The sequence below is a fragment of the Mugil cephalus genome, chromosome 22, assembly GCF_022458985.1.
Source record: "Mugil cephalus isolate CIBA_MC_2020 chromosome 22, CIBA_Mcephalus_1.1, whole genome shotgun sequence".
Classification (NCBI taxonomy): Eukaryota; Metazoa; Chordata; class Actinopteri; order Mugiliformes; family Mugilidae; genus Mugil; species Mugil cephalus.
The window spans coordinates 3,331,161-3,352,748 of NC_061791.1; the positions used below are offsets into that span (position 1 = coordinate 3,331,161).

Consider the following 21,588-nt stretch of genomic DNA (forward strand, 5'->3'; position numbering starts at 1 on the left):
CAAATTCAAATTGAGACTTCAGCGCAATGCATCAATATTATATTAACTACTTAAATTAACCAACCATCCTATATATTACATAAAATTGAACGTATCTAGCGTGTATTTTAGTGTCCTGGTTTGGCACAAGTCCCAAGTTTGGCCCATTGATGGGGTGGAGCTTATGACCTATACTGCAGCCAGCCACCAGGGGGAGCTCTACTTGCTTTGGTTTCACTTTTCAGAAGCACTCGTCCACTACTTTGTGGTTCTAAAAATTGAACGTTTTCCAAAAACATACGTAATGGTGGTTTTACTTTGAAGGCAGTTTGGCTGTTGTTTGTGTGTCATTTCAGGTTCCGTCCTGAAGCTTCACAGAGTGTTTGAGACAGAAAGAAAAAAAAGGGAAGGAGGGGGGGAATCCTCCACTTCTGTCTGAAAGGTTATTCCAGTTGGGGGGTCAATCAGGGGACAAGAGGAGGAGCTGCTTCTAAATACAAAACACTTCACAGAAGCATAAAGACTTGACTGAACAGCAATGACAACACAATTAATTAGTCTGACAGCTGTTTAGCTTAAATAAAGGCCTGGCGTCCATTAGCTTAGCTTAGCATAATGACTGGAAACAGAGGGAAACGACAACTAGCCTCACAGAAACACAATTTTCACGCTTCAGTTTTTGATTTAAACAAATGTGACACAAAGTGTTAATTAGTGAGCTTTAAACGGAAACAGGCTAGCGTTTTCCTCCACTATCAGTTTTTATGGCTAAGCTAAGCTAATGTAGTCATATAATCTTGTAAATAAAGTGCCTATTTCTGCTTGAAAACTAGAAAACATTGATTATTCCGATATTTTAAAAGAGAAAACAATAGATTTTTCACCTCTCTGCCCGGCTTTTATTATCCCACTTGCAGCTCTAGAGAGTTTAAGATCTTTTAATTCAGTAAAAAACTGTGTCTTGTGTCTCTAAATGAAATATTTCTATTTATATATCATATACACAATAAAAAAAAGTGGCAAATTATGATATTAGCAAATATTTGGTGGATAAAAACTGCTGCAGGCAAATAAATGAAAAGACAAAAACAATCCAACACAGAGAGTTTTTTTTTTCTTTTTAATTCCACCTTTATTTGATGAAGCCTGCCTTGCTCGAGGAAAGGCCACATTTGGTAACGATTCAAAGAGAAATCAAATAAGACACCTACAAAAATAAACTCCCCTCCCGTTAACTGTCCTGATCTGATTAAAACGTTCAGGTTGGTTTTGTCGGACTTTAAAAAAGGCACTGCCAGCTCAAACTTCAATTCAAACATGTCAATAAATATGGCTTCTAGTGACTTTAATGAGGAGTGGACTGACTGAAATAACTCTTAACTAAGCAGCTCAGGTCTGAAATTATCTTTGACGACGCACAAAGCTTCTCTACAGTCAGTCCAGCATCGATGGAAAAACATGCTAACGTCACCTGCACATGATTTGGCATTAAACACACAACAAAAAACTAGAGTCCATCTAGTAAACATTTACGCAAACATGGATTAAAAAGAGACCAAAACAAGGAGCAACTTTCTAGATTTAGATGTGTCGACAGGATCATGACTAAAAACTCTTTTGTTCGGTTTAAAGTTAACTTGGATAGCTTAGGTAAATATATATATATATATAGTATGTAATTCAGACTGTCATTTTAAACCATTTAATTCTGCATCTGTTATTACGCTGATTTAAAGTTCTGCAAATGAAGCGCAGACACAACAAAGCAACACCTGCACTTGAACGCACCTCAGTTAAGAAAAAAAGGACATAACCCTCCAAACCAGCAGGTGGCAGTAGTCTGTAGTCAATTTCCATCACTCGACCAATTTACTTCTCAAAAAATGAACTCAAAATGGTGTAAAATGACAGAAAACCATTAGATAACAATGACTGTTTAAAACTTTTGCATCTAAGATTAAGAGTTATTGTCAGATCCAATGGTTTTCACACTATAAGACTCAAATTAAGACTGAACAGCCTTAAAAGAAGCATTTCTGAATACATACAAGGTATCATATCAACTATATCAACTCTTTTCAAAGCTTTTAGATCAATGGACCAAAATAAAAAACAAAAAAAAACAAAAAAAATTACCGTTTTCATCTCGTCACCAAAAATGATTTTTTTTAAATGACGTCCAACTTGTTTTATGTACAACAATGCATGCTTCAACCCTCACTACAAGCATGTATCAGGTTAACATGCACAAAGCATTTCACAGCTAACTCATACGGAAGCACGTTGAGAACAAAAAAACAAAATAAAAAAAAAAAGAAAAAGAAACTGAAGTTGAAATCTTCAAACAACAGAAAATGAGTGGAGCTTCACAAATATAGTGTATCAGACGTAAAGATAAAAGTACAGAGTGTGATGGCGGTGCAGATAAAACAGGAGAAAGAAAAAAAAATTATTAAAATTAAAAACCAGTCTTCCCTGAATCCAGAAGTTAAAGTGCCCCTAAAACAATAAAAATAAAATGAACTTAAAATAACTACAACACATCTTTAAGATCAACTGTTTCCATGCAGACTTTTGCATCACTTTAAATGAGAAAATATGGAGGCAAGAAAAGGCAAAAAAAATTCAAATTCCATTTAATAAGAACTGACAATTTGTATAAATGTGCATATATAGCTTCGCTAATTGTTGAAGTCTGATGTTTAAATTTTGCAAAGCTGCTGCAACTTAACCAAAATACACCAGATACTACACTTCCCATGATGCCACTGTGTAGTATTTTCCATTTAAACCATTACTACTTTCTTTTCATACTATATTATACTAACATATACTTTATAATTTTGTCTACTTCTCTGAAATAATCCAAACAATAAATCTGCTTTTAAACACATTCAAATTTAAAAGGCACTTTCTTGCCTCCATAGAATCAACCCAGTGTCTGATAGTAGAATAATTCAGGGTTAAAACCCCTTTAAATAAAACTCTAGACTATATTTATATATATTTATATTCATTCATATACTGTATGTTGGGAAGAAACTTCCTCCAAAATATATTTTGCTCCAGGCAACACCACAAAAATATCTTTGGTTATTCAAATAAATCTACGAGAGTGTTTGACACAGAAGCGCGAGAATAATCGTCCGACCACTAGATGGCGACGTTGCGATGAGTCTGGATTTTCATTTGGTGTATTTACTACATGATTGTCTTAATTTATTAGAGAAGAAAAATAAACTTTCTACACTGAAAGACGCATCTTTGGTCTTTAAATGTCAAATTAAACAAACCAAAGAAGATATTTGCATATTAAGTCTGAGCCTTAAAACTATTTAAAAGCCATAATCATCTTCGAAAGACTCTTTCACAAACAACTTTCCTTTAACACACTTGCCACACATTTGCATATTTAGTCTAAGAATAAACTTTTCTAACACTTCCTGATGCATCTCTTGCTAGTTTTCCTTTTTTCCATCCTTTACTTTCTCTCATTTCTCCTTTCATGCGCCTGAAAATGAAACGCCAGGAGGTCGAGGCTGCGTTCAACATTTTAACTCGAGATAAGAGACAATACAGCCATTTTTCCTGCTGTTCTTCTCTGCAGCTATCAGCTCTTACGCAGACCTCCTCCTCCTTTTTATTTTTTTTTATCTCAGCAGTTCATCACAGCCAGGAAAAATAATCCAGCTTTTTGTCCTCGAGGCCTCGTAGGACAATATTTTCCCGTGTATTTTCTTCCTCTCTCTATTATTCAATTCAACTTCCTTCCTGAATTCAAACATTTCTATTCTACTTTCTCTGAACCACACAGTCGACTTCCAGAAACCAGTCTCATCAAATCCTGCCTCCTTGTCCGAGTTCAAGTTTCACTAAAACTCCACAAACAAAAGGCTTCAAATTTCACCAACTCATCATCATCAACCTCAGTCCTTTTTAAAACAAACACCTTCTGCCCTCACTAATTTGATTTATTTCTTTTTTCATTTTCCTTTATTTCCATGTACCTTCCACAATAACTTTCAGTTTTGCCAATAAGTATGGAGTCCAAAATGTGCCAAAAGACTAAATATATGCACTAAATGATATGAATTCAAACAAAAACAATAAAAAAAAATCTATATTCTACATTATTATAATATAGATTCTTGTTTTTTTACACAAAGAATCTTTTTTTTTGTATATTTTTTTTATTCATAATATAAAACTTTTATCTGGCACATGTCAGACTCCATACTTTTAGTCTTTCCTCAGCTTTAAGGCTAATTTAGGCAAAACGCATCGATGATAAAAGGATTATTATACTCACAATATCGTTCCGCTGCAGCTTTTGACATTTAGGCTGATAGACTTTTAAATGAAGCTGTGTTTGTTGTATGGAGTCCAAAATGTGCCAAACAAAATTAAACAAATATATGCACTAACTGATATGAATTCAAACAAAAAGGATAAAAAAGTAAATATTAAGTTTTTTTAAAACCTATTTTAATTTTTGTATATTCTACATTATTACGTTATAGGTTCTTGTTTATGTGAAGAACATTTTTCATAATTTGTTTTATTCATAATATTACAGTAAAACTATAAAAAATTAAAATATATGTGCGTATTTTGATTGCAATTAATTACAAAATAAAACAAACTTTCATTTGGCACATTTGAGACTCCGTACATTTAGCCTTTCCTCAGCTTTCAGGCTAATTTAAGCAAAATACACTGACGACTAAACGATTATTATTCTCATGCTAACGTTCCGCTGCAGCTTTTGAGATTTAACGCTGATAAACTTTTAAATAAATCTGTGTCCGACACCAGATATTGTTGCTCCAACCCTCTGTAGAATAAAACTAAAATAAGACTTTGTTGAAAAAAAAAACAAAAAAAAATAAAATAAAACGCTTCAACCATATAAATTAAGAGGAGAGGGGGAAAGAAAAAATATGTACAGACCTTTAAAACAAATTAAATAAAACATCGAGTCTTTTCACAAGTTTAAAGGGTAACAAAAAAAAGACTGCATAAATTATGTGACAGCAGGACGAAGGAAGAGAGAGGAGGAGAAGAAGAGACGGATGGATGGAGGATGAATGGCACAAGTTGAGTCTCTTTGGTGTCCGAGTTCATTTTTAGTCTCAGTTTCTACATCCCTCCATCAGTATCGTCCTCCAGGAGCTTCTTCTTCTTCTTCTTCTTCTTCTCCATCAAAATCAGTTTTTTTTATCCTCAGAGGAGATGAAAAGAAAAAAAAGAAAAAACTACTTTATCCTCCATCGTCCATCCAGGTTAAATCCTCTAAGACGCCGCCCGGACCTCCTTCAGCGCCTCCTCCAGTCTTTGCCTGTAGGCGTCGTAGCGTCGGACCACCGCCTCCCTCTGCTCATCCTCCTCCTTGTCGAGGATCCGCAGGAAGTTACGGAGCTCTGGGATGGAAAAGGCGTCCCACTAAAGAGGAGGAGGAGGTTCAACATGGAGGTTAGGAGGTCGCAGTTTGGATCACAACACAACATGTTTACATATAATATTATTATTATTTATAGAGGTGAAGAACAAGAAGGGTGAAGACATATAAAAGAAAGGAGGAGGAAGAGGAGGGAAAAGTGGTGAAATGTGAAGGAGAAGAATGGCAAGAAAAATGGGAAGAGGAGGAGGTGGAGATAAAACTACAAAAGAAGAAGAGAAAGAAGGAATGAAGAGAGAGAAGGAGGAAGAGGTGGAAACTAAAGAAGATAGAGAGAGGGGGAAGGATAGAAGAGAAGGATGAGGATGATGTGAAAGAGGAAGGATGAAGGGAGAGGAAAATGAAGAAGAAGAAGAAAAACAGGAAGAGGAGGAAGCTAAATCTACAAAAGAAGAAAACGAAGAGAGAAGGAAGGAAGAGGAAAGACAGAAGAAAGAGAAAAGAAGAGGTGAAGAAGGATGCATAGAAGAGAAGGATGCATGAAGAAAGAAGCATGAAGGATGACTAAAAGGAAGGAGAGGAAGAGATGTGAAGGAGAGTGAAGGAAAAGAAAAACAGGAAGATGAGGAAGATGAATCAACAAAAGAAGAAGAGAAAGAAGGAAGGAAGGGAGAGAAGGAGGAAGAGGTGGAAACTAAAGAAGATAGAGAGAGGGGGAAGGATAGAAGAGAAGGATGAGTATGATGTGAAAGAGGAAGGATGAAGGGAGAGGAAAATGAAGAAGAAGAAGAAAAACAGGAAGAGGAGGAAGCTAAATCTACCTACAAAAGAAGAAGAGACAAGGAGGAAGAGGAAAGACAGAAGAAAGAGAGATGAAAAGAAGAGGTGAAGAAGGATGGGTAGAAGAGAAGGATGCATGAAGAAAGAAGCATGAAGGATGACTAAAAGGAAGGAGAGGAAGAGATGTGAAGGAGAGCGAAGGAAAAGAAAAACAGGAAGATGAGGAAGATGAATCAACAAAAGAAGAAGAGAAAGAAGGAAGGAAGGGAGAGAAGGAGGAAGAGGTGGAAACTAAAGAAGATAGAGAGAGGGGGAAGGATAGAAGAGAAGGATGAGTATGATGTGAAAGAGGAAGGATGAAGGGAGAGGAAAATGAAGAAGAAGGAAAAAACAGGAAGAGGAGGAAGCTAAATCTACCTACAAAAGAAGAAGAGACAAGGAGGAAGAGGAAAGACAGAAGAAAGAGAGATGAAAAGAAGAGGTGAAGAAGGATGGGTAGAAGAGAAGGATGCATGAAGAAAGAAGCATGAAGGATGACTAAAAGGAAGAAGAAGAGGTGAAAGGTGAAGGAGAAAGAAGGAAAAGAAAAACAGGAAGATGAGGAAGATAAATCGACAAAAGAAGAGAAAGAAGGAAGGAAGGGAGGGAAGGAGGAAGAGGTGGAAACTAAAGAAGATAGAGAGAGGGGGAAGGATAGAAGAGAAGGATGAAGGTGATGTGAAAGAGGAAGGATGAAGAGAGGAAAATGAAGAAGAAAAACAGGAAGAGGAGGAAGCTAAATCTACAAAAGAAGAAAAAGAAGAGGGAAGGAGGGAAGAGGAAAGACAGAAGATGAAATGAAGAGGTGAAGAAGGATGGATAGAAGAGAAGGATCCATGAAGAAAGAAGCATGAAGGACGACTAAAAGGAAGAAGAAGAAGAGGTGAAATGTGAAGGAGAAAGAAGGAAAAGAAAAACAGGAAGATGAGGAAGATAAATTAACAAAAGAAGAGAAAGAAGGAAAATGATGTGAAAGAATAAAAGAAGCAATAAAAGACAACAAATGACACAATGTAACAAGACTGAGAAATACATCAAAGGAAAGAAGAGGAAGAGGAGAATGGGGAATAAAAGAAAGAAAGAAAGAAAGAAAGAGTGGAGGTGGAGGTGGAGAGGCGTTACCATGACTTCTCCGTTCTGTTGTTCTTTCAGGACGAAGCTGAGTGTGTCGGTGTTCGGTCCGGCCACGAGACGGAGAAACAGCGGCTGCTCTCCATCCGCCAGTTTACACACATACACTGAAACACACACACAAACAAACACACACGTTTACATTTAAATCCAAAAAATAACATCAAGTTTAAAATAGTCACGTTTTATTAGTGTTCTGTGCGTATTTAGGACTCAATAAAAGTCAGAAACATGTGTTTTTAACTGCTGCTAGCTAACGTTAGCGTGTTTACCGTTGCCTGGCGACTCATTTTAAACCGTAAATAATTAGTCATGTTTGATCACTGAGGTCAAAATACGAACTCAGATGCGTAAAAATAAAATTCTCTTTAAATACCCTGGAAAAACAGTTTAGAGAGAGTTAAGAGTCTGAGTAAACTGTTTTTATTTCAGTCGCCTCCTCGACCTCCACTGGAGTCTGTCACGTTAGAGCTGAAGGCCTCAGACATGTGGAGCTTTCACCAAATCTCTATAAAGGGTTCAAACGTCTGGTCGTGTTTTATAGTTTAAAACCAGAGCCAATAAACCGCCTCTTGCTAAACAGCCTGAAAGATGAAACCCAGCAGCTGTGTGAGTTGTATTTATCCGTGTGTGTGGACTCCTGGGTATCCCTGCCGAAGCCGTCAGAGCGGGGGGAGCCCCGAGGCATCGCAACTATGTCAGAGCATCTGACACCGAGACGAACCAGCTCCTCTCAGACTCTTACCCTGCTCCTCCCGGTGGTAGCGCTTGTACAGGGCGTATTTAGCCGGGTTGTCTGCCACCGTGAACTTGTTGAGCAGAGCGACGATCACCTGAAACACACAAACGGGAGCAGAAAACGCACAATGAGTCGTTCATTTACTGTTGAAGCTTTTCAAATGGTTTCAAAGTGCAGTTAATTGGCAACAACTTGGATCCATCTCGAGGTCCTCGTTTAGCCGTAGCTCACCTGTGGCTAACGGCTGACAGCTAACGGGGCTTCTTATCAATAATATGGAACTGGTTCAGATATCAGAAGGTCCCATCTAATTAAGTTTCATTAGCAATTTAACCATTTAATTCAGTTTCAATTTATACACAAACAACTCGATCATATTCTAACTTTAAATTGCAAACATTTAATATTATTATTATTATTATTATTTGTATTTTTAAGTCCTTTGTTTGTAGTTAGCTCCTAGCTCCAAAGATTTACTCTCCATCTTTCCAAAAACTGTGGCATCAATGAAAAAATAAAAAACAGGTGTGGATGATGCCTTCACAGAAACTCGTAAATATCAGACATCTGATATCATCTGTTCACGTTACAGGTTAAAAAATAAGTTTGGTATATTATCTCAAAAATTTCCAACTCATTCTCACCATTTGAAAGGTCAGATATGGATTCATTAATAATAAGAATTATAGTTATATATTATTATATGTCATATAAATATGACTATTTCATGACTTTTCATAGTATATATTGATTTAACACAGGGGTGGGATTTAATAATCTTTGGCTTCTTAATGTGTGAAGTTTTGTTGTTTTATACTTTACTTTGTTTGTTTGCTTTTTTCTTTTATTCTGTGTTCAAATAAACTTTCATTCATTTAATTCGTCTTCTCATCTGCATGAGATTAGTCCACATGACAGAAGCTGCTCTGAATTGTGGCGACAGAGAAGAGCTGAACAAAAGCAATAAACATAGTAATTAGAATAAAAATGTCAGTGGTAACTAAGATACTTTGAACGAGTTATGGAAACTTCTATTGACCAACCAGACGATCTGGTTTACCCTCATGAGAAACTGTGAGTCACTGTTTACTCTTTATTATTCTCTTTTATCTCTTTCTTTCTCTTTAACTCTGGATGGAATGAACTGCAAGGGCCGAAACCAACATCTAATCGAGTTATTCATTCGGCCGTGAAGCGTCCTGACGGACGCGTGAGTTCCCCACCTGCTTGACGGTGTTATTGGAGCTGATGTGGAGGGTCTTGGTGACTCCTGGGGGCAAATAAAAGGCCTCCCCCACCACGGCTCCTCCTGCCGCTTTCACCGTCATCGGCCTCCTCAGATCCATCTGGACCTTGATGAAACCAGTGTAAACACCAGACGCACCCTGGGAGACAAAGAGTTTTGCTTTTAAAATCACATTTTGTGCAAAATTGAACTTTAAATTTAGGTCAATTTTTTGACGCACATTGAAATAGTGACATGAATCTGCAACTGGAACTAAGCACTGTCGTAATAATCCATTAATCTGCTCGTTAGTGTGTAAATTCACAGATAATGGTGAGAAATTATTGAGATTTCTCAGCTTTAAACGACCACCAGTCAAAACAAATCCAGACGTTTAGGAAGCTCAGCACGTCTGTGATGCATTTAATGCACATTTTTCATATTTACTCAACTGTTAAAGCAACAATTTGATTATATGACTTGTAACTTTAGGATTCAAAACCATGACGAAGTATTTTATCTGACATATTCACTCAAAAACAACTCAAGCACCAGAAACTGAACTTAAATTAAAAAAAAAATACAGATTAAATACAAAAATAATATGAGAAACAGTAACTAAAAGTGAACTAATTAATGATATAAAGCATCATTATAAAGCTCTACTGCAGAGGGGCTACAAAAGTTTTTGTTTTTTTAAATTTTGCCCCACAAATTTAAATATTTCTTTAAATTCACATTAACACCAATCCAACATATTGTAGTAAGGCACAATATATAATGTATATTTTACATTTATTTATTACCTTTACAGCAGTTGCATACCCACCATGTTGTTATAGGGATTTGAAATGAGAAAAAGTAGCTTAATTTTGAATGTAAAAACGTTAATAATAATATATGTATAAATAGCACTAGACAAAGTTTAATATAGAACACATATAGTGGGTGATCTCTCCATCAGTTTCCTTGGCCTCAAAAACGTTGAAGACCCTGATTTAAAGCAAAGTGTTGCAGAATAACGGAGTGAGACTAAACTAAGTGTTAAAACGTGCTGTAAACGTTAAAATTCGATGCACATAAAAAAAATCAGGTTGTCGCTACTTGACACCATTTCGACCATCGAAACCAGTGTGTGCTGCAGGACAGATGGGGCCCAGACGGCAGGACAGCATTTTAATCTCATTACTCCATATGTGGCCCGGAGGAAGAGGAGGGAGTGTGTGTGTGTGTGTGTGTGTGTGTGTATGTGTGTGTGTGTGTGTGTGTGTGTGCAGGTCATAAGTAGAAAAACAAGATCAGCAACACAGGCTGAGACGAGACAGGGCGACCGGTGAGAAACTCACACCGTCACAGATGAAGGGATAAAAAAAAAAAAAAAATGGAGATGGAATTAGATGGGACGATGGAAAAGCAGCAAAGCGACACGCCTGCAAACTGTGATAGTATCGTCTCGGACGTATCTACTCGGCAACAATTCAGACAATGTGTTGTTTGTGATGTTCCACCATTAATGCTAAAATATTCTCTGCTGTGAACTTTTCAAATTGTGAGGCTGTTTGTGACAGTAAATCGGAAAACTTTTCTTGTTTTAACACGGAAAATTAAAGCTAAACGTAAAAAAATGTCAATGATTCATACATATTTAAGTGTAAAATAAATGAACTGATAAATAAATAAATAAATAAAATAACAAATCAATTCGTGACTGAAATTATACGAGAAAGTGTAAACATAGTGGGTTTTCTGCATCTCCCTGCACCCAAAATTAAACTGTTATTTATTTTTTAATTGTATAATTCTAAATAAAAATAATAAATTTAACCTCCTGAGACTTGACTTTTTGTTTGCATTTTTAATTTCTCTTTATTTGGGATTAGTGGGACATAAGAAGTGTAAAAACTAAGCATCGTCTTTGAACAGGAAGCATTTTTTGGAAAAAATGATATCCTCATGTGTGGACTAAACTAAAAAAGTTAGATTTTTTTTAAAATACATGCCTCAAAAAATATATTATATTAGAAAATTCACATATGAGGACACAGGGTAGAATTCAGATTTAATTAACAACATAATGGTGTTTTTACTGATAGATTTTGCCACTTTCTAAGCTCCACACGGAACCACAGAATGACTTTTTTTTAAATGCATTTATTGATATTTCTAGATACTTCAGTTTCTCTTGATGGAAAACTAAAAAGTTATCATTATTTTTCTTTTTAAACGTGTTTTAAAATATATATTATATTAGAAAATGCTTTTTATGGTTAGATATCAACATTTTTTCCATCTGACAACATGAAGCTTCGCGCGCCACCTGTTAATTTCCCATGAATTTCACTGGGCTGCAGTGAACACGACTTCAAACACCTTTCACCTTGCCAAGGAAAACACTGTGGGGGGAAGAACAATAGCAGGAATAACATCACATCACTGTGATGAGACTGCTGAGGAATGCCGGGAGTTAACGTGGAAACCTCAAATGTGAAGTTTTAAAGCCTGCAAGACCCTGCACGAGTTTGCCTTGATGTAATAAAAGAATTATAGAACAGTGGTTGCAACACAGAGGGAGGAGATAAACAGTGTCACTGTTGTTTGATGTTTATTTCTGTATTTCAAAGGCGTCATGCAGGCAGCTCAAAGACTCACCAGTGTCATCTTAAGGTGGTCCTTGGTCAGCGAGTTGTACTGGTCGATCTTCAGCCTGATCTCGTCCCTGCTGAACTCCGTCCGCAACTCCCTCTCCTTCTCCACATCCTTACAAAAGAGAGAGGAAACAAGTCACAAGTCAGCACAGGTCACTGAAACAATACCACCTCTGTTGAGGCAACAGCAGCGCGACACGTTCCTAATCCAGATCAATAGACGAAGAACGAAGCCAACGTGTTGAAGTGTTGATGTGTTTCTCTACATAGTGGATTTTATACAACAGAAGTAAAAAAAAAAAAAAGTACAAAGAAGAACAAAACTAATTATCAAATCTTTTTTTCCAGAATGTAGGAAGCTGCTGATTCTTTTACCTTTCGGACAAAAACCACAACAAGATGTGAAGGCATTGAGGCCACGGAGTGACAGAGGTTGTTGCGCATAGTTCTTATATAGCATCACACAGTGCTCTACAACACAAAAGAGTATTATGGGGTTTGAGTATTATGAGGGCCCACCAACTCACATGATAAAAAGGAGGGTGGAGACATGTGTTTGGAGAGAGTGAAACGCACTTATTTCAAAATAAACTCACAGTTTATTAAGCGTCCATTCAAGTGTGTTTTGTGGTTTGTAACCGACACGTGTTACTATTATTTATGTTATGTTTACTCAGTGGACAAGGACAAATAACAGAAACACCGACTACATACCAACTTTCGGGCGCTGTTTCGAACTGAGTGTCTTTGAGTAGCGTACCTAATGTTTTGGCAAGAGAGTTCATGAGAGAAAGTGTCACTGCTGATGGGCATAAAATAACCCTAAGATAATACGGAACATAAAGTGTCTTAAAGTGTGTTATTATCAAGACATAAAATCGGTATTCGACTATATGCAGATGATGTTGTTCTCTTCTTTAAAAAGGCAACTAAATGGGAAATATGCATTATTATCATTATTTTACATTAAACTATCCATTTTCCCTTTACTAAAATGTGTTGGATTCACATTAATGTGTATTTAAAGAAATTTAAAGAAAATTAAAAAAAAATATATATATATAACCAACAGTTGGTCGAGAGTGGATGCTCAAGGCTCTGGTTGCCATGGTAATAGGGATGTCTACCCATTTCATGCATGAATTAGAAGAACCTTAGTCAAGATCTTAGTCTTGATGCCAGCATTTTTTTTTATCATTATTATTTTCTAACCTTTTTACCTTCAGTGGTGACCTGCCATTTAAGTATTTGCACCAAATTCCCAAGGTACTTGGCACTTTTAGCTCTCTGTCGGCCATCTTAATTGTGAGTAAAAAAATATTTTAAAAATTGATGACTAATTGGTGAAAATGCATGGAGTGGTGCACAAGCATCCACTGTGCGGATTGATATGCACTTACAACACCAAAACCCATACATACAAAAGAAAAAAAAACAAAAAAAAAACACAGGCTAGATTGGCATGCGAGTCAATCCCGGAATCCAGGAAGAAGAAACAAAATTGCCTTCACATGCCTGCTGCATGGAAGGACTTTATGCAAATTATAAACTGTGCAATGTGGACGTCTAGCCAAGTGGTAGCAGGAGATCAGCATTCAATACTACCAACTTGATTCAACACAAACAAATCTTTGAGGGAGGTTTAGCGGGTTAATAGATCGGCCTTGGATTGGATGGGTAAAAAAAAAAAATAGTACCAAGCTTCTTGTCGGTGCTGGAGGGTGAGCACATGACAAAAACACAATTTTAACAAGGCTCGGTCTCATGCTGATCGACTGACTTCTTATATTAACTTTATTAACTCTATTTAACTCAGCAGCAGAAAGAAAATTTAAACGTTTCAAAGAAGAGAAAACCTTTGACTGAGTGTAGGCCACGTGGACCTGAAGGGTGTGAATGAACCGATGTGAAGCTTTTTTGTGTACTGAACACTGAGAGCCACAGTCAGCAGTCGACTCTGTGGTTTCTATATAAATAAGCGTACGAAGCGGGATACGCCAGAGGGCGGGTAAGGTCACAAATGAGGTCAGCTGATTGAAGGAAGCTCAAGATAAAGACGGCAGACAGGCACATGTGTAATGAACATCTACATAACAATCTGTTTGTCCTTTACACTTGAGTGAGCCAGGTTATTGTTTTACAGGAGCAAACACACATAAAACTGTAATTCAGATCACATGAGACAGCCGAACACGTTGCATAATCAGTAGTAAAAATACACTCAGCTGATTTCAGGGCCAGTCAAAATGTTTTCGACCAACGGCACAAACTCGAAGCGTGCGTATTTTTACAACAAATGTCCTGGAGAGAGGAGGGTAATTTCAGCACAAAAGGGAAAATTTAAGTGGATTAAAAGAACTCCTGATATGTCACAAAAGACCCATTTAAAAGTTAAAGTTGCTCCCATTTAACTCTTTAGATGGAATCCAAGATGGAGACATCCAGAGATGCCAAACTGGGCTTCAAAACTGCTCGTAAGGAGCACGATGGTTGATGTCACGTAGGTTGGTTTGTGCAAGTCTACTATCGACTGTATATTATACAAATATGGACATCGTGTCTCCACTTCCTTGAATTGGCCAAAGTGATGTTATTTTCTCGGGGATGCGGGCGGCAATGACCAATGACCACACTTCCTCCAGACTCATTCATGTATCATTTTAATTAATACCACACTCTGTTCCACTTCCACAAGTTGATGAAAAAAACGTTTTTACAACTCCCACTTTACCACTATGTCACATCCTGTTTCTATAGCGTCAAATAACAAACTAAAACAAAACTTATAATAAAAAAAATGTTTGAACATAACATCAACATTATATTTGCTGCGCACAATGACAGAAACTATCTTTGAAAAAATGTATTTGACGTGTATTTCAGTGTTTTAGTTCCATCCACTAACATAGAGGAGGCGGAGCTTATGACCTATACTGCAGCCAGCCACCAGGGGGAGCTCTACTAGCTCTGGCTTCACTTTTATATGGTCTATGACCTCTTTATACAGTCCACAAATAAAACAAGACACTGATTTAGAAAATACTACGATGCCCATTTATAGACGGGCTTTAAGCTGTAAGATTCCAGATGTTTAAATCACAGAACCACTCCCTTATGCCTTACATCTACTCTCTTGTATGTGTACAGTATGCGAGTGCCAATGCAGACTCTTTAGACTGACTTTAATTCCCTAGTGTAGTCTGTGCTTACATGGGCATAGTGAAGCTCCCCTCTGCATCTATTAAAAAACCACGCACACACACATAGTGCAGAATCCAGGGAGGCTTTGAAGGCACACCGACCCTTATATGGATAACAGTGAAAGACAAGGTGCCAATACAGCATGTGCAAGCAATGCAGACTCACATTCTGCTGCAGGTCTGAGAGTTTCTAACATCACAATGTGTCCAGTGAAACTCTGAGAGAGAACAGGAACGTCAGTGTGACTTCGGTCAATCGTGAGAAACTTGAAGACTTTCACTTCAACACCGTCTTTTATTGTAAGCTCAGCGGAACTGTGTCCTCACACTACCTAAAATAATGAATATGATCTATTTGTTGTTTAATTTACATCTCAAATGAGTCAATGTTTGGGTTCACGAATGTGACAATATGCTACTTTTCCGGGCAACTGCATGACAAATCTTGAAAGGTTTGGTTTGATTTTTCTAAAACTTCAAACAATGGCTCATGAAAACAATTGGTGAGCGACGTTAGTGATGAATTTGTGACAGATGAATGTAACATTCAGCCTCCAAGAATACTTTAAATGTGAAGATTTACTGCTTTTTTCTGCTTTGTAATCCCTCTAGGCTAAATATTTTTGGGTTCTGGGAAGTTAATTGGACAGAACTCATATGTTAAAGAGATCATTTTGAACACAGGGAAGTTTTGAATGTTGTTTTTAACTTTGTTTGATATGTCAGTGACTAATCACTTTCTTGTCTTTGTTATTTTGACAAAAAACACAACTTCTTGCATAACTAACACCCTAAAGTAGGGTTTTTTTCTGATGATACTCTACCTACTATATGTGTTCTATATTAAACTCTGTTATGACTGAAAGAGAACGTCTTCTGCCTCCAAAAGTTGGATTCATGTTAATGTATTTTTAAATAAATCTAAATTTGTGGGGGAAAAAATAAAAAAAAATACATAAAAATGTGGAATCAACTAAAGATTTTGCGACTCCCTGTTGAAGACCTATTGCCAAAAGTACAAGTTGTTGCATTTGACCAAACATTCACTTTACGATTGACAATAAAAATCAACGTTTTTTTGATTATTTGATCGTCCAAATTGCTGCATATTAATTTTATGTTGACTTTCTTCTAAAGATAATCCTATTCAGGCTGGCTATATGTTGGTTTTCCCAACTCTAATGTCACTCCTTAGTGATGGTAACCAAGGAAGTTGAGAATGTGATTTTTATTTATTTTTTTTGACATGTTGGTGACTAAACATCTTGACATAATGACAGCATAAAAACCAGGTCAGTCATTTCAAGTGTCACAATTAGTTTGAACAATCACTAAAAAAACCCATTGATAAAATAAATATGTATTCTTCAAGTGTCAGAATATTTGCCGATTCATTTTATATTGACGTAATGATTGATTACATGAAACAAAATCTCATTTAGTGTGACTGTAAAAGGGTTTTCCCAGTGTTACGCCACTCCTCAACACCTTAGCGATGGTGACCTGCTTGTGTCTTATAAGTCGAACAGAGACTGACTCATCGGGATTAAAGTTGGACATACAAGGATATTTAGTCCTGAACAGATCTGAACACTAACAGAAACAAAGTCAGGACAGCGTGAATATAAAGTTTACGGATTCTTTAATTTATTTCTACATAAAACCTCTGTTTAAAAGAGTTTCATGAGTTTGACCTGAGGTTTGTTTTGTTTTTTTTCCTACGATCAATCTCGACTTTAAGCAGCTGCCAGGTCCGATGAGTCAAAGCTTATTATCGGGAAGTGACAGGTAAGGAGATTATCTGTCAACTCACCGTCCACTTAGAGAGGAGAGGAAAGAAAATAAAAAAAAATAAAAAAAGAAAGGGACATAAGAGGCATAAATAGGGATTCATGAAAAGGGACATTCCCTCAGGGGGAAATCCATCCACTCGTGACTGTTTTTGTTTGTCTTATCGTTTACGTACAGGGAGGTCGGAGGCTCAATCCGGTGACCTACATCACTTCTTACACCAAGGCTTTCTTCCAGACTGCACTGGTATTTAAAAACTTGAGGACGAGGATAAAGCTGTTATTAAATCTCCAGTGATGTTTGGTGCTGTGTCTACTCTGAGTCGTGTCATATCCAGGACAGAGCGGCGGGTAAAGGGGAACTGAGAGGGTGAGAGCGACCAAGTCTAAACAAACAGGAGAAGGAGAGCTACAACGCAATGAGGTCATGGTCCTATTTAAGAGCAAATCCTCCCTCTGAAACTGGAAGATCAACACTGGACTAAACGGACAGAGGAAAAGAGAAAGACAGAGCCCTACTACTACATTATTAATAATAAGTCAAAGAAAAATGCTTCTTAACTTCCTGTTTGACCACACATTGACTGACTGACTGACTGTGGTTAGTACAGGGAGAAAAAATAACCGTGGGAAGTGACATCAGCGATATTGTTGACTTGCATCATGTATCTCATTCATGTGCAGCTTTTTACAGAGACATTTAACTATGTCTTTATGTTAGTGGATGCACGTTTTGTGGAGCTGAACTAAATTCCACTTGGTGTCAACGACCCATGGGAGTGATTGATACAGTTATTTAAATGTTTTAACATAGAAACATGGTCACATTTTCTGGAAATTCTAGACTTAAGAGAACGACATCATCTGCATACGTACGCTCGCCGGCCACTTTATTAGGTACACCTTGCTAGTAAAAGGCCCTTTTTCCTTCAAAACTGCCCTAATTCTTCATGGTGTACTTTCAACCACGTGTTGGAAACATTCCTCAGAGATTTTGCTCCATATTGATATGATAGCATCACACAGTTACTGCAGATTTGTCGGCTGCACATCTATGATGAGAATCTCCCTTTCCACCACATCCCAAAGTTTCCTCTATTGGATTGAGATCTGGTGACTGTGGAGGCCACTGGAGAACAGTGAACTCATTGTCAGTTTGAGATGATATGAGGTTTGTGACATTGTGCATTATCCTGCTGGAAGTAGCCGTCAGAAGATGGTCCACTGTGGTCATAAAGGGATGGACATGGTCAGCAACAATACTCAGGTAGGCTGTGGCATTTAAACCATGCTCAGTTTGTACTAAGGGGCCCAAAGTGTCCCAAGAAAATACTGAAATACTCAGACCAGCCCATCTGGCACCAACAACCATACCACGTTCATAGTCACTTAAATCCTCTTTCTTCCCCATTCTGATACTTGGTTTGAACTTCAGCAAGTTGTCTTGATCACCTCTACATGCCTAAATGCACTGAAATGCAGCCATGATTAGCTATTTGCGTTAACAAGCAACTGAACAGGTGTACCTAATAAAGTGGCAAGTGAGTGTATAGTTGAATAGTGGATTTGTTTCACTGTCAAAACACATCACCAGATAGAACCAATACAATAACTACAATTATACTACAAAGAAACACCATGTAAGACTCCAGTTCTAGTCGCTAGCACCAAATTCACCATGCTAATGCATTAAGTACTTTTTGTATTACGTATTATTAAGTATATATGTCTGAAATTGTGAATACTTGCAGGTCTGGCCGTTTCCAAGTAAATTAAAAGCGGCATCATCTGCATACAGTCAAATAATGGTTAATATATCTCTATTTTGTGTGAAATCTGTCCGTATTTATTTAAAAAGTAATGTCTTCACACTGCACTCGTAGGACGATTAAAAAGAAAAGCAGAACTCTGTACTGCGTTCGAGCTGCCAGGAAATACCAGAGAAAGCAGAAGAGAAAGACGGTATAAAAAGTGTCCAACCAACCAACAGAGGAGCACGATCGTATCAGATTTCCTCCTGTTCTCCTGACGCAGTTTCAAAAATAACCTTAATGATTTTAAATTTAGTTCATCACGCACACACCTGCAGCATTCCTGTCTTTGTTTAGCGCTGTCACGCTCGTCTGCATCCCCGTCTTTAAATAGAAGACGTCACTGTGTAAGCGAGTGCAGATAAAATAGCTGCGACACCCTAAACCACTGGACTGTGTGTTTTTGTGTTATGGTTGCTCAAGACAGACTAAACACAGAGATTAAACTGTGCTAACCAACTGTAATCTACATTTTAAAAGGGCAACAAAGAACATTTTTTAATATTTGTGTCCCTTTGTTTACATCCCTACATGACATTCTACCACTCTGTTTGAAATGCGCCAAAGGAAAAGGTCATTTACAAACACGTTTGTATTCCTCTGCCAGATATATTTTATTCTTAACTTCGCTCTATCTGGACAAAATCTTTGGAAGGTTGATATTTAAAAAAAAAAAAATTCTTTCCTATGAATAACTATTAAATTTGAAAGTATGGACACACTTAAGACACTCACTAAAGTTTACTTGTACCAATTATGATTAATCTGGCACATATTTTAAATGTCAACAGTGGAAACCCTCAAAATATATAATATAATTGTCAGAAAATAGTGATTAATCATGTCAGATCTAAATTAGTTATTAACTTAATGTTGGTCACTGTATTTTCTAAATGCTTATCTCACATTTTACACACAATCTGACCTGCTCTGCAAAACTTAACTTGAATATTCCACCACTGTTCACAACATTTATTAATATTATGTCACGGATGCAGCAAAATAAAGTAAAACCAAAACGATTTCCTAACAATGTTTGCACAAACTGCCTTTAGTTTACTTTTCCTTTCCTTTAATTCTGATAATCCATCAACAATAAAATCCGTATCAACTCTGGCTCGGCTTCCTTCATAAATAATTATTATTATTATTTTTTCTAAACATTTTCACTTTGCCCTTATGTCCCACACAGCTTCCCCACTCTGTGTAACTTCCTGTTCAGTCCATGGGGGGAAGTCGATATCGGCCACACCTTTCCTCCCAGCATTCCTGCACTAATGGGAACACACACACACACATGTACACAATACCACGTAGAGGACCTGTAAAAGTGCTCACACCTTTCCAACGTACCAGACCTTCCTCCACTAGCACAATCGCTCACAATCTTCATCCTCTTAAGTGGACATTCCTGAGCTAATGGACGCTCAAATACACAGTGGATGTCTGTTTTATTATTTATTTTTTTTATTCTGTAGGCTTTCTTTGCATGAGTTAGTGTTAAAAAAATATAAATAAAAATAAAAATGCAGTCCTGCTTATCAGTACATAAATGAAGATATTTTTGTCATGCATTGTTAGCTACTACATGTGCTACTGTCTTAAAAACTCCAACCAGCAATTGTTAATACCTGGTTAGAGGTTTCAATACAGTTCAGTAACAAACATTGTGGAAATCTGTGACAAACAAATGGTTCAAATAAGAAAACGTATTACCGTATTAACGTGTTCCAAGACGTGAGTCCTGTAGACTAAACTAGCCGGGCTACATGGAGACATGAGGCTTACGTTCGACACAGTGATGTGAACTAAACCGTACAGTAGTTTGGTTCCAGTGTGGTTCAAAAACTACAACAAGGACACCCAGTTATGGTGTTACAGTATCCTGTGAGGAGACCACAAAAAAATCTGCTTGGAGAGACCACCCAGGGATGGAAGTCGCTCCGTTATCCACACCAAGAAAGAGCCGGAGGGTGAAAAAGAAGAAGAAGAAAGAGGAAGAGAATATGTAGGGAGGACCAAGCGAGGCAAGACGCAAAAAGGCGGACGGTGAGGCAACCTTTTCTTTATGTTTAATAAACCCAAAGCGTCCTCCTTTCCAGCTCTAGTCTCGCTGTTAACTCCGTTGCTTTGGCAATAAATACAACATTTAAAAAGCCGCTGTATAAACTTCAAACATCCTGCTGAGAAATGTTCTCATTAGCCTGAAAAATAGTTTTCATTAGAGCAGCTACACATCATGGGAAAGACACCGCTTGAACTGGCAAACATATATCTGTTTATATATTCTATTATCAGTAAGTTTAAACGATTGCTAAATAGCTTTGCACAGAACTCACATTTGGTAAGACATTGAAGGAATTGAGCAACAGGCCATAGAGATGTGAGTGTGTATGTGTGGATGGTGAGTAATCATGTGTGGGCTGATATTATGAAACTTTATGGTTCAGACCTTGGAGAAACAGGGTGAAAGAAAAGAGGTGTGTTTGAGGATGTGCGAGCCAACAATAATCCAGGCTTCCTTTAAAGTTTTACACAACAGACACGTAACTAATGGTAAATTATCCAAGCATTAGTAGAAAAAAATCCCAAACAGTAATTAGTGTACAGGTGAATAAGTGACGGGATCAACGGCTTAAGTTGGTCTTAATTTGATTTTGTGCATCTTCTTGTTACAAAGAATTTCCGCCTTTGATTTTGCATAACTTTAAGCCTTGATATAATTTAAACAGGTGAGTATTATATTATTATAGTTGGTATGAAATAGCTGAATGAGCTCTAGAGACAAAAATTATGTGTGTTTGTGCGATAGAGTTGAACGGAAATTCGCTTTTGGAGCCTCAAGTGGCCA

The 21,588-nt window shown here is 37.2% G+C and overlaps 1 protein-coding gene across 1 annotated transcript in view; it reads right to left on the reverse strand.

The window, feature by feature from the left end:
- Positions 1 to 1,085: 1,085 nt before the first annotated feature.
- The window catches only part of rassf3 (Ras association domain family member 3), a 65,592-nt gene continuing 45,089 nt past the window's right edge, over positions 1,086 to 21,588 (reverse strand). The window contains exons 3-7 of the mRNA XM_047575561.1: positions 11,941 to 12,048; positions 9,290 to 9,451; positions 8,073 to 8,160; positions 7,319 to 7,434; positions 1,086 to 5,421 (exon numbers count right to left, since the gene is read on the reverse strand). Of these exons, the coding sequence (XP_047431517.1) occupies positions 5,272 to 5,421; positions 7,319 to 7,434; positions 8,073 to 8,160; positions 9,290 to 9,451; positions 11,941 to 12,048 (624 nt within the window). The 3' untranslated portion in view covers positions 1,086 to 5,271. The remainder of the gene's footprint in view (positions 5,422 to 7,318; positions 7,435 to 8,072; positions 8,161 to 9,289; positions 9,452 to 11,940; positions 12,049 to 21,588) is intronic.